The 13,082-nt window shown below is 40.6% G+C and overlaps 2 protein-coding genes across 2 annotated transcripts; both read left to right on the top strand.

The window, feature by feature from the left end:
* The first annotated feature begins 493 nt into the window (after window positions 1-493).
* Window positions 494-5,132, top strand: zbtb26 (zinc finger and BTB domain containing 26). The gene is made up of 2 exons (XM_073466156.1): window positions 494-564; window positions 2,461-5,132. The coding sequence occupies exon 2, from the start codon at window positions 2,484-2,486 to the stop codon at window positions 3,786-3,788; it is 1,305 nt and encodes a 434-aa protein (XP_073322257.1). The 5' UTR covers window positions 494-564; window positions 2,461-2,483; the 3' UTR covers window positions 3,789-5,132.
* Window positions 5,133-6,021: 889 nt separating this feature from the next.
* On the top strand, window positions 6,022-12,968 carry p2rx4b (purinergic receptor P2X, ligand-gated ion channel, 4b). The gene is made up of 12 exons (XM_073466132.1): window positions 6,022-6,164; window positions 6,654-6,801; window positions 6,977-7,048; window positions 8,432-8,504; window positions 8,597-8,693; window positions 8,769-8,849; window positions 8,976-9,117; window positions 9,792-9,928; window positions 10,014-10,107; window positions 10,207-10,272; window positions 10,344-10,448; window positions 11,265-12,968. The coding sequence occupies exons 1-12, from the start codon at window positions 6,022-6,024 to the stop codon at window positions 11,295-11,297; spliced, it is 1,191 nt and encodes a 396-aa protein (XP_073322233.1). The 3' UTR covers window positions 11,298-12,968.
* Window positions 12,969-13,082: the final 114 nt, after the last annotated feature.

Below are 13,082 nucleotides of genomic sequence, written 5' to 3'. Positions count from 1 at the left end.
GTTTTACTCGTTTGAACATCTTTTGCTTAGAGACTCCACTACACAAATGGAAAAAATACTCAGTAAATAAAATGTAAATAATAATGATAATTAAAAAAACATACAGAACAAGAAGATAAGACCGCAGAGATAAGATGCATGTGTATATACTATCTATACATGTATGTACATGAGACACACACATAATTACAGAATGTTTAAAGGGCTTATTTTTCAATATGGCAAGTTTTTTCCCACTTGAATCGAGGTTCAAAGGCCTGAGGATGTCATTCACTGTGATTATAAAGCCCACTGAGGCAATGTGATTGTGATTGTGAGCTATACAAATAAAATTGATTTGATCTCAGTGTGGTTACCTAAGTTTAAATGTCGTGTTACAACAGGCCTTTGTAGATTGAGGAAGTGTGTGAAGAAGGAGGAGGAGGTGTGATCCCAGAAACTGTACTGGGCCTTTAAATGGATTTTGCATCTGGAGCAGTTCCTCCATATCCCCACACAGGCACGGGCCAATGTGCCACCGATGACTGCCCACCTTTAACGGCTTTGTTTACAAGGGGTTTACAGGTACACAACATTTAATGCGATGTCAACAACACTAATAACATAGCAGTGCAGGCAGTTAGTTAGCTGTAGAGCTGCATGTTCTCAGACAGCCTCAGATGTCTGCTGAGGAGAGGGGGAGTAGGCCGAAGGAAACATGGAGGCGACTTGTGATTGATTGTTTTCATGGATACAGCTGACCTAGAGTCACTTTAAACAGGATTACTTTTGTGTCTTACTGTATCGTAAAGATTAACACCAAGGGTAGCCATTTTCCTCAAAGGAAAGCCAATCTATAAACGTTGCCCGTGGCGCTAAGCTAACATCGATGCGACCAGTCGGCAACAATCGAGCTCCGCTTAGAAATTATACTATTATATGTTAACGTCTTATTTATCGGTAAACCCGATGAGCATGTCACTTTTTAGTAGTGTTGTAAACGTCTTTTGCTATTTTCATGTAATTCGGCTGAGAGCTGTGATCATTTTTCAACTATATTTCAGCCTTTTTCTCTGACAGTCTGTTGTTGATGTTAGCGCCAGGTGAACCATTTTACGCTAGCCCGCGTTAGATGGAAGTTGATAGTTAATATTCTCAGGTACCATTTGTTTTAGTGGGTGAACGGTGAACTAAAGAGTGAACAGGGTTTACGATGAAACATGTAACAATGACGGTGTTTAATTCACTTGCTAGCTAGTTAATGATAGACACGCGTGCTCTGTTAAATTGGTAGGTTTGTGAACAGAGTCTGGTTTATGTTTTCATCCAGGAGAGCAGCATGGGCCAGGTTTGATTAAAATGATAATATGGTGATGATTGGTGGTGTTTGTTTTGATTTTAATGAAGACATTAGCTGTGTGTTAAATTGAACATTACCAGTTGAGCAGTCAATATATTATTACAATATTTAATGTTATTATCTATGAATTTAAAAAGTTGCTCATGTCAACTGCTGTAATAAAACTATGGTGCAGGTATTACCTGCTTAAATTGGCTATTTAAAATATAAAATGCAAAAGTATTGATGTCTCTTCACTGCTGTGTTGGGCTCATTTTAACTCCTTTTATAAATCAAATCAATTTTATTTACACAGCCCAAAATCACCATCACATTGCCTCAGTGGGCTTTACAATCTGCAGCGAGCGACGTCCTCTGTCCTTAGACCCTCAATTCGAGTGGGGAAAACTTGCCATATACAGATATACATGCAATAGATGTCGCTTTATATACTGTTGACTAGTTTAATCCACAGCAGTGCATCAAAATCTATGAAATCATCGTATGTTTGTAGTCACTGTGAGAACACATAAAGGAACACTTATGGAGACTGGACGGGAAGAGGGGGACAGCTGTAATCTGAATAGTAACTAAAGCTGTCCAATAAATGTAATGGAGTAAAAGTGCGATAATTGCCTTTGAGATGTAGTGAAGTAGAAGTAGCCTATAAAGTTTCACAAAATGGAAATACTCAAGTAAAGCACAAGTAGGCCTAACTCAAATTTATATTTAAGTACAGTACTTAATAAATGTACAACAGGCACACTGTGACAGAAGGCAACTACAGTATATAACAAACACCACAGAGCAGACAGACCTGTCCAATCTGAACAGCCTTTCTTTTTAGTCTCGATTACTCCGATCCATCACAATAAATAGTACACAAATTAGACTACTTTGGCTGCCAGAATCCAATGCTTGCCTCAGTTTTGTATTTTATCTCAAAAACACGGTTTGGAATAATTAATTTGCAGGCTCTGTAATCCTCATCTATCCTTTTAGGGCAAACCTGTAAATTAATGCAGGTAATTCTTCCTGCCGTCTGAACTACTTTAGCTAAAGACAAAATGTCAAATTCACTTAATTTCCAGTGTGCAACTGTTCAGGAGGGATGATATAGTCTCTGTATGTGTCCTCAACAGGTGCCGCTGGCTGTCGGTTCACTATGGCCCAGAACCAGGTGATTCTGCAGTTCCGCTTTGCCACATTTGGGGACTCCATGCTGCAGAAGATGAACCTCCTACGTCACCAGAGACGCTTCTGTGATGTCACCGTACGCATCAACCAGCTGGAGGTCCCCGGTCACAAGGTAGTGTTTGCCGCTGGCTCCTCGTTCCTGAGGGACCAGTTCATCCTGCAGCAGGATTCCAGGGCGGTTCAGATTTCCATGATCCAGGAGGCGGAGGTGGGCCGGCAGCTGCTGCTGTCCTGCTACACAGGTCAGCTGGAGTTTCCCGAGCTGGAGCTGGTGCATTACCTGACAGTGGCCAGTTTCCTCCAAATGGGCCACATTGTGGAGCAATGCACTCAGGCACTCAGCAAGTTCATTAAACCTCAGGCTGCACGGCAGCTGGAGGTGGAGGTGGAGGTGGATATGAGGAGGGAGAAGAAGGAGGAGGGTTTATCCTCTCAGGCCCAGAGAGGGCAAGAGCACTCTCAGGTTCGGACTGTCCATGAGGAAGATGAGGACGTGGAGCATGTTGAGGACGACAACAATGGTGACGACGACGATGATGATGACGATGTGATCATACAGCCCAAGTCCCCTCTCCAGATCTTAGGCAGACGTCCAAGGCAGGGTATGGTGGAGAGTGACATCACTATAGTAAAAGTGGAGTCTGTGTCTGACGTAGCAGAAAACTCCATCACTGGTCATTTCCCCTCCAGCCCACCTGCTGCCCTGCACTCTCCTGAGCCCCAGCACTCCCTCATCAACTCCACTGTGGACAGTCGTGGCAGTGAGATGGCGGTTCCCCCTGGCGTGGCCGGATACCCGCTCAGTCCGCCTCCTCCATCCCCTCCTGCGGAGAAACACAGCGGACACCAGAGGAACTACGACAAACCTCTACAATGGTACCACCAGTGCCCAAAATGTGCCCGGGTCTTCCGCCAGCTGGAGAACTACGCCAACCACCTCAAGATGCACAAGCTGTTCATGTGCCTCCTGTGCGGCAAGACCTTCACGCAAAAGGGCAACCTGCACCGACACATGCGCGTGCACGCCGGCATCAAGCCCTTCCAGTGTAAAATCTGCGGCAAGACCTTCACCCAAAAGTGTTCTTTGCTGGATCACCTAAACCTGCACAGTGGGGACAAGCCACACCGCTGCAACTACTGTGACATGGTTTTCGCTCATAAGCCAGTTCTCCGCAAGCACCTCAAACAGATCCACGGCAAGAACAGCTTCGACAACGCAAACGAAGGCAGCCTGCACGAAGGGGGTCTTGACTTTGACTTTGGCCAAATATGAAATCATTGGACCCTTACGTTTTAGTAGCTTTGTTGGAAACCAGCCGTCATTTAAATGGAAATGGTGCGGGCTTTCTCTAAGATAGAAACTGAAACTGATACAAAAATTTTCTTCGGTGAGAAGCCAAAAATGGCATTATCAACGCTGGGCAGATGAGTGAACAGGACATGTCAGCCTCGTCCTGATGAGTTTAACTGGAGAGCATTAACAAGAAAGAGAAGTTTTCCTGGTCTAATGTCACTGTAGCTTCATTATCGTGGACTGTTTTTTATCGTTTTTTCTACAATACATTGTAGATGCCTTCATATCATACTTGAAAATTCAGCACTGAAACACAAATCGTAATGACTGTACATCATTAGTTTTATTAATGAATTAACATGTGTCTGCGTTGTTCAATGGAAAAAAAACACAGAGAGCCGAAGTCACGCCCCTTCTGATTTTCCTCTGGGAAAAGAGAAAGACAGATAATTTTTTAATGCCATTTGAATTGTGTCATGAATCACACACATGATGTTTGTCAATTTAAAAGATAATTTTCCAAGTCAAGAAAGTCTTAATTTGTCATGAAATTAATGAAATGTGAGACTGAAAATACGGAATTACAAACACTATACAGCCAACAGTCTTGTTGAACCTTCACCAAAACCTGTAACTTAAACATTGTAGAGCTGCTCCTGTATATTAGCAGCTCACTGAACTGACCAGCTCTCCTTTCACATAGCTGCAGTTGTCAATATAACCCGATTTTTTGTGATTTTCATCTTTTTTAGTACCTTCTCTGTGCTGAGTTGGCGGCCATGTTGGTGTTTGTTGACGTGTGTTGAGCAAGATGATGTAGTTCAGTTTATGGCAAACTGCAACTTTCTTGACTTGGAAAATTATCTTTTAAATTGACAAACATCACATATATCATCACATGTGTAAATTACAGCACAATTCAATTCAAATGTCTCTCCTTTGACTAAAATACCTAAAAGGTCCCATGGGGCAAACCGGAAGGAGCGGGACTTCGGCTCTCTATTGCAAAAAGGATATATATTCAAAATATTTATCATATTCATTTGTATATTGTGTATACAGTCTACTGTAGCCTTTCTTTCTTACCTGTGTGAATATGACAACATCATAACTAAAAGAAACTTGAAAGAAGCTGGGTTGAAACATATTTTATTGTGGGAAAGCTACGCCGCTGATGGGGGATGCCAAAGTGTCTATGTGAACTGAAATGGTTCTTTTATACAGACTTTATATCTGAGGTACTACTGGACCAAAGTGACATTGTACCTGTCCTGTGTTCATGCAAGTCGATGTGTGTTATGACATTAAAAACTCTTAATCAGTGTTAGTTGCAAGCGTTCTTATTGTTACACACAACTCATGAACATCACAATTCAGTATCTGTAAAAACAGCGCAAATTCTGCACTCCTGATGTTAAATTGTATCAGTTAATGAAGAAGAGAAGAATAACAAGCACAAATGTTTCAGTGACTGCCTGCCTTCCTCAGTGTGCACCCTCGGTTTTACATGCTTTTTAATCTGAAAGTGGCATGTAAATGTGCGGGGAGTAATTTCAACAAAGTGTCATTGTGTTTGCTGTAGCGTATTATCTGAGTGTGTCCCGACCGGTGAATAGATTAAGTGACAGTGACGGTTACACTCTCCTGTCCTGCAGCTTTCACTCGATGTTTAAGGGTGCAAAATGGAAGAATCAAATCATTATTCACAGAAACAGTTTTGACCATATGTGAAAAGACATATATAAGGTGACCTTATTTTCCTCTGAGAACAGCTTGTTTATTCCGTTATGTAAAAAATGTCTGAATTTATATTATTACCTCATTAGTGTTGTAAATCAAATCATCATTTGTAGTTGTATTAACTTTACTACACCAAAATACAAGGTACACAGGATTAAACCTTTTTAAACACCCTTTAATATCACGGTGATCACATTTGTACATTTACATTACAGTTATTACTTTCATATGAATGTGAGTTTTGCAAATCACACACTTTTAGTATAGTCAAAAAAGGAGAAAGTGTTACCACCCAGCCCATACTGTGTATCATGTGTTTAAACCTGCTTCATGTTCACTACAGGTAAGAACATGCTGAGGCCAAAGACGTGTCGATGAGGTGAATATGATTTGAATACAATGATTTGTATACGAGCAGCTATGTCCACTCATCATTGCTGCGCAGTCCATCACTGGTGTGTGTGGTGCAGCGATGTCCAAGACTGCAGGCTGCTGCCAGAGCTTTCTGCATTATGTGTTTGATTATGAAACGCCAAAAACTCTGGTTATACCAAGTATACGGGTAGGATTTGTCTTCAGGTTCACCCAGTTTCTGGTGGTGCTGTACGTGGTGGGGTAAGTGACATGAAGCTTTGATGTGGGAGTGTGGTGTCAGCACTGCACTGGGATGGGGTGAAGCTAAACTAGTCAAGAAATACTGTTGTAATGAGCTGCCTGGTGATTTGTTATGATCTGAGGGCATTGTAAAGGGGCACTGTGTAGCTATGGAGAATAATTTTATTATTAACAATATTAATGTGGTAATAAAACAAACTATTTTCCAAAACTGAATAAACAAGCTGTTCTCACAGGATAGTAAGGTCCCAAGAACACTGTTTGAAGATAGAAAGGTGGCAGGGTCCGCCACATATAAACAAAGTAAAACAGTATGAGGCTGTGTTGTCCTTTAAGGTCAGTTTGTTTATTCAGTCATAAAAACAAAGAGAGTTTGTTTATTAGGTTTGGAAAAAATCAGTCAGTGTAAATCTTTCTCTTCTGAGTAAAACTTCTTCCCCAAAACTATATAGTGCACCTTTAAAGTATCCCACTGCTGTAATCCTGCAGGTATGTGTGTGTGGTGCAGAAGGCCTACCAGGAGACAGACTCCGTCCTCAGTACAGTCACCACCAAAGTGAAAGGTTTTGCCTTCACCAACATGTCTGATGCCGACCCTCGATTTTGGGATGTGGCTGATTATGTTATCCCACCTCAGGTTTCAAATCTACATTTTATCTTAATTACAAACACACACAAACCAAATGTCCACTCTCCATCTTGTCTTCATCCACAGTTCTGTGGCAGCTGTGCTTAACTGATCTATACAGTTTGCTTGTGAGTGAGACTGTTTCATCGCTTTGTTCCATCTGTGCTTCTCTTCTGTCGAACAGGGTGGTGATTCATTCTTTGTGTTAACAAACATGGTCGTTACCCCCCTTCAAACTCAGGCCCGCTGTCCTGAGGTGAGTGACAACATGGCCTAAGAATTATTAGCCCAATGAAATGATAAAAAATTGATCCCAATATGTCAGAAACTATTAGAGCTGATTGATATATCGGCTGGCTGATATTATTGCCCGATAATAGCCTATCACAGATAAATCTGTATCAGAGTTTATGTTGCCCCATATGCACGATATGAAAACTTTTTTAGAGATTAAAATAGATATAAAGATGCTTGGGACAATTCACTGTTTCAGTGCACTGATGTCATTTTAGACAATAAAGTTTGCTGTTAAACTGTAAAATATCCTGCAATTGCAAAAAATGTGTATATAACAGCAGCTATATCGCCATCAAAATGTTTTGCTTCCTAATACTGTACCGGCTTTGGCCTCTCTTTCAGGCTCTAGAATCTATATTTTAAAATGTATCGCAAGTTTAAAGAGCCCAAGGCCACGTCTTTACATTTCTTATTTTGTCCAACCAAGGGTACAACACATGTCCTCATTAATATATGTAATCTTCACTTTTTGAAAACTGGGACAGCAGATGTTTGGCTAGCCGTGCTCGCGGCGTATCTCAGGGGATGGCAATATCAGACGATCCACCACTTTGATCCAGACTAAGAATGTCTCAAGAATTATTGAATGGATTGCTGTAAAATTTTCAGGGTATCCAGACAATGAAGCTTTATAAGTTTAGTGAGATCCCTTGAATTTTCCTCTTGGCATAAGGTTGACCATCAGGTTAAGATTTTTAAGTTTTTCAATACTGGTCAAGTCTGATCTAAGTTGTGTTTATGACTTGTGATCTGGTGGAGGAAAAAAGTTTTGCCAGGATAATCTTACTAAGCTTCTTTTTTCCATCTGTGTAAACACATCAGGAGAATTTTTATTTTTATTATGCGTAAAACCGAGAAAATTTTACGAGAACTTTTATTTCTGTTTCCCGATAAAATAAAAAAAATTCCATGTGTGGAATTTAAAAAAAAATCATCTTCACTTGGTTCCAAGCACAAAATAAAAATTTCTCCTGCAAAAACATTTTTCACTTAGTTTCACAAAGGAAAGAAAGCTACCCGACTGTAACAGCCTGCAATCTTACAGGTTATGGAGATCACACAATGATGCAAGTAGATCTGTTTACAGAAGTATAACTGTGGCATTTTCCAACTTCTTTCACATATTTATTGAATTGGATGGAAACAATGAAATTAGCAGGCAATTGTAAAGCTTTAATGCTTGAATGTAATGGAGAAGTCATTATTCAGATTCATTGTTATTGTTCAGCTTGCATACACACCAACCTGATCAGGCCTGTAAATCTACTACAAAGGCACTCTGATATGTACACAGTGTCACATAGTGGACACAATAACAGACAGATGTTTTTTTCTCCTCCAGCTTCCAAACCCATCCACTACTTGTGTGGATGATTGTGACTGTATCGAGGGATACAGTGATCCTCGAGGAAATGGTAGGTCTTCCTCACCGGGCGGCTTCTGACTGATATGCGCTCACTCTTCAGCTGTAAATGATGTGATACCATACAGATACATATCCACTCAGGTATCCTGACGGGGCTGTGTGAAAACTATTCCACAACTGTCAAGACCTGTGAAGTGATCTCATGGTGCCCTCTTGAAATAGACACTAAGCTGCCTGAGTAAGAATACCTGCAATGTAATAGTATTTATAGTATATAGGAGATATGGCTTGACTTGCTGTTTCTGTCCCACAGACATGCGTTGCTGGCTGCAGCAGAGAACTTCACTGTGTTGATCAAAAACAGCATAACATACCCAAAGTTCAACGTTCACAGGTCAGTGTTTCTGTAAAAAAAGAAAAATGTGTGGAGAGACGCAGGCTCTTATCAGTCCGGTTTATGCAAACACGCTGCTTTAGTGTCGGTCATTATATCAAACATTTGTCTGCCTTTCTTTCTCAGAAGGAACATACTGCCACATATTAACTCCTCATACCTGAAGAGGTGTGAATTCAATCGCACAAAAGACCCTGACTGCCCCATATTCCGCCTCAAACACATCGTTTCAGAGGCTGGAGAGGAATTTCAAGACATGGCTGTAAAGGTACGCTCAGAGTTCAATATAACACAATATGTAACTCTGTTGAATTTCAGTTGTCAGATCTTTCACAAGTGATTAAAGGGATAGTTCAGGTTTTTTGCTGTGGGGTTGTATGAGGTGCTCAGGGGTCAGCTCTCCCCCTGTGTGGAGAAGCAGCGTGTAGCACCGGCAGGGAAGCAGAGCATTGTACTGCTAAACGGTACTGACTGCAAGCTGTATTTTATCTACCTTACCTTAAATGGGGCCCACCGAGAAAATATATATTGGTTTAAGTGTACGCTGTGTTTTGAACATTTTTGCCATCTCATCTGCAGCGTAATACAGTGCTTGGCAGGCACAGGTGCTTTTGTGCGTAGGAATATGGACATTGTACGGACGGATAAATATGATTCAGGTGGCTAAAATAGGTCTTGCTGTCAGTACCGTTGAGCAATACAATGCTTTGCTCTCCGGTCGGTGCTACAAGCTGTTTCTCCACAGGGGTGGAGAGCTCAGTCATCTTCTGCAGGTACAAGGGAGAAGCACTTCATACAACTCCACATCAAAAGGCCTGAACTATCCCTTTAAAGTGTCATATTTGTCTGCACTTATACACTGCTGAAGGATGAATTGGAGTTTTCTATTCTGAAAATTAAATAATGTATTTATTGTTCTTGTTTTATGTTGTGTATATACAGGGTGGTATCCTCGGTATTATTATCGACTGGAGCTGTGACCTGGACTGGTGGGCAGGGAAGTGTAACCCCAGCTACAGCTTCCGCAGGCTGGACAACAAAAATCCTACCAATAATGTGGCGCCTGGATTCAACTTTAGGTGAAAAAACAAAATGTGAAAAACGCTTATTAATAAATAGTCTAAGCTAGGAAAACATGTATTTAAAAAAACCCACTGCTTGTAGGTTTGCAAAATACTACAAGACCCCTGATGGAGAGGAAACCAGAACCTTAATCAAAGCGTACGGGATCCGGTTCGACGTCGTTGTACATGGAACTGTGAGGCCTGAACAAATCTTGAAATGGAAATGAGATCATCAGCAAAAATGTGTGTTCTCTTTGCTTTGACAAAACCTGGAGCCTTCTTTTATCTTCCAGGCAGGAAAGTTTGGAATCGTACCGACCGTGGTGAACTTGGGTGCAGCTTTAACATTTCTCAGTTTGGTGAGTTGGTCTCTTCAGTTGAAATATTGATTTCAAGAAAACGTAATGATACAAAGGGTGTTTTCCTTCAGGTTCCCGTGGTTGCCGACTGGGTTATGCTGACATGCATGGGAAAAAGAGAACTTTACAAGAAACAGAAAATCACACATCTGGATGAGGATGCTGACAATGAAACAGTAAGTGACAGATCCTTCATGTTTTCGCTAGAGATAGACCGATTATCAGGGCCAATATTCAGCATTTACCGATTATTGAGTCGGTTATTTTTCTGTCAGACTGCTGATAAAATAAACTAATTTTAAAATGTGCTACTTTGGCTTTGATGCAACATCCTCTCAGACAAAGTCCCGCCCACAACAATATCTAAACTGTTATTGGTAACACGTCACAATTAATGGCCTATAAACACTGAATAATCTGAATCTGCAAAGTAACCAGTAACTAAATTTATCAAATAAATGCAGTGTAGAGGAAGTATAAAGTAGCAGAAAATGGAAATACCAAAGTAAAGTACCACAAAATTGTACTAAAGAACATCCATCCATCCATTATCTTCCACTCAATCCGGGGTCAGGTCGCAGAGGCAGCCGGCTAAGAAGGGAATTCCAGACCTCCTCGGTGTTCCCAGGCCAGATGGGATATTTAGTCCCTCCCATGAGTTCTGGGTCTGCCCCGGGGTCTCCTCCCAGTTGGTTGTGCCTGGTACACCTCCCAAGGGAGGCGCCCTAAAGAACAGTACTTGAGTAAATTATACTTAGGTTTATCCCATCACTGGTTGTTTTGACACGAAGAGTTTCATTTTTACTGCAAAAATGAATATTGATCCCAAATATCGGTTTTCAGTCTCCTTGATTTCTAATAATCGGCCTGAAAAAGTCCTATTGGTCGACCTCTAGTGTTCACTTTCCTGCCTACTGGCAGTAATTTGTATTGAATAAAAGACGAAGCATTACCCCTCAGCTTATCTGTCACTTTCTATTTTTATAACACAGATGCCAATGGGCACCAGCTATGGAACCCAGTAGCACGGTGACATCGACACAGGAACATGACTCTGCAGAGGAATCTGAACCTGCTCCAGAACAACTGAAATGGAAACAGATTGCTTCAACATCATATGAATGATTTATTAAAAATGGTTAAAGGGGCTGTATGTAAGAACTTTAGTTGATAAAAGTCAAAAATCAACTAAAATTATCAATAAATAGAATAAATGGAGAGCCGAAGTCACGCCCCTCCGGTGGACCCCATGGGACCTTTTTTCAGAAAAACTTTGTATGGTAGTAAATGAAGAGAGACAAATAATTTTTGAACTACACATATGATGTTTGTCAATTTAAAAGATCATTTTCCAAGTCAAGAAAGTCGCAGTTTGTCGTTATTAAAGTAAAATATCATCTAGTTTTGTGTTAAACGGCTCAGTGAACTACATCGAGACGCTCAACACACGTCATCAACACCAACATGGCCGCCAACTTGGCACAGAAAAGGTACTAAAAAAGATGAAAATCTTGGCTGTGTAGTCTTTATAATTACATATTTTCACAGTCTGATATTAAATTAATTTGATGACAAACTTCGACTTAAATTGACAAACATCATATGTGTAGATCATGACACAATTCAGGTGGGATCAAAAAATGATTTGCCTCTCTTCATTCACTACCATACAAAGTTTCCAGTCCCATAGAGCACACTGGACAAGGCATGACTTCAGCACTACACAGCCATGAGGTTGAGCCAGTTTTTACTTCATGTGCCACTGAGCAGCTTTCATAGGAACGAACTGGACTCCACCTTCAACGCTGTATCCAGATTTAATGTGACATCCTTGGCTAGCAAGCAACAGAGAAGTGAACTGAACTGGCACTGTCATAAAAACTTGATAAAATATAGTTTTCTAACTTTTGTCCTTCATTTTTTTTAGTTAACTGAATAACTGTAGCAGCAGTGGGCGTCACTTTCTATTTTCATAATTCACATGCCTATAGAGTGGTGTAGCAATGACATATTTCGGTAGGCTAACTGAAAATAATGTCTGTGGCAAACACAAGTTTATGATACTTACACGTTTTGTTCAGCAAGATAATCTCCACAGATGAACTCCACTTTTGTGACTTTCAAAGCGTAAATTAAATCGCTAGAAATAAAATGCTAATGTTAGGCTATAAACAACGACATTGCGGTCGCGTGACTTAAACATCACCACCACAAAGTGTCTTACTACACAATTACTACACACGTTTTCTATAAACTGATCAATCTACAAGTTGTAAAGTTAAGAGTTAGAATAGTTTGTAACTAAAGTCGGCCTGTGAAGACGGACTATTGAGTAGATGAGTAGATGATGACGTTTAATGACCCTGACAACCTCTGTAGTCTCATTTAGACACGTTTTTAAGAGACGTAAGTGTTTTATGAATAAACTGTGGGACATCATGTATTTTATGTCGCAGAACAAAACGTGTAAACAAAAACTTCAGTAACCACAGACCTTAATTCAGGCATTTAACCTCCTTTAAATGCTGACTGATTTCCAGGTTTTAGGACTATAGACTACACCACTCTGAGCACCAGCTGTGGCACCCAGTAGCATGGTCACATTACTCTGAAGAATCTGAACCCACTCTGACTTATTGAAATGTAAACAGATTGCTTCAACATCATATGAATTATTCAATAAAACTGGTAAAATGTGTAAATGTCATGAATGATTTTAAGAAATGTTTCCTTCCAGTCTCAGTCACAGATTAAAGGTGAGTGTCCCGCACCGCACGGGGGCAGCACCACTTTATGAGACAACATGACCG

Source organism: Pagrus major, chromosome 5 (genome assembly GCF_040436345.1).
Source record: "Pagrus major chromosome 5, Pma_NU_1.0".
Lineage (NCBI taxonomy): Eukaryota > Metazoa > Chordata > Actinopteri > Spariformes > Sparidae > Pagrus > Pagrus major.
Note: the sequence above shows the minus strand (reverse complement) of the source record. Positions and strands in the feature narration are given on the sequence as shown.

Coding starts and splice junctions, on each gene's coding strand:
- zbtb26 (XM_073466156.1), top strand. CDS start 2,484: ATGGCCCAGAACCAGGTGATTCTGCAGTTCCGCTTTGCCACATTTGGG.
- p2rx4b (XM_073466132.1), top strand. CDS start 6,022: ATGTCCAAGACTGCAGGCTGCTGCCAGAGCTTTCTGCATTATGTGTTT. Junction 7,049..8,431: donor CTCAGGCCCGCTGTCCTGAG/GTGAGTGACAAC, acceptor TTTCTCCTCCAG/CTTCCAAACCCATCCACTAC. Junction 8,694..8,768: donor ATAGACACTAAGCTGCCTGA/GTAAGAATACCT, acceptor TCTGTCCCACAG/ACATGCGTTGCTGGCTGCAG.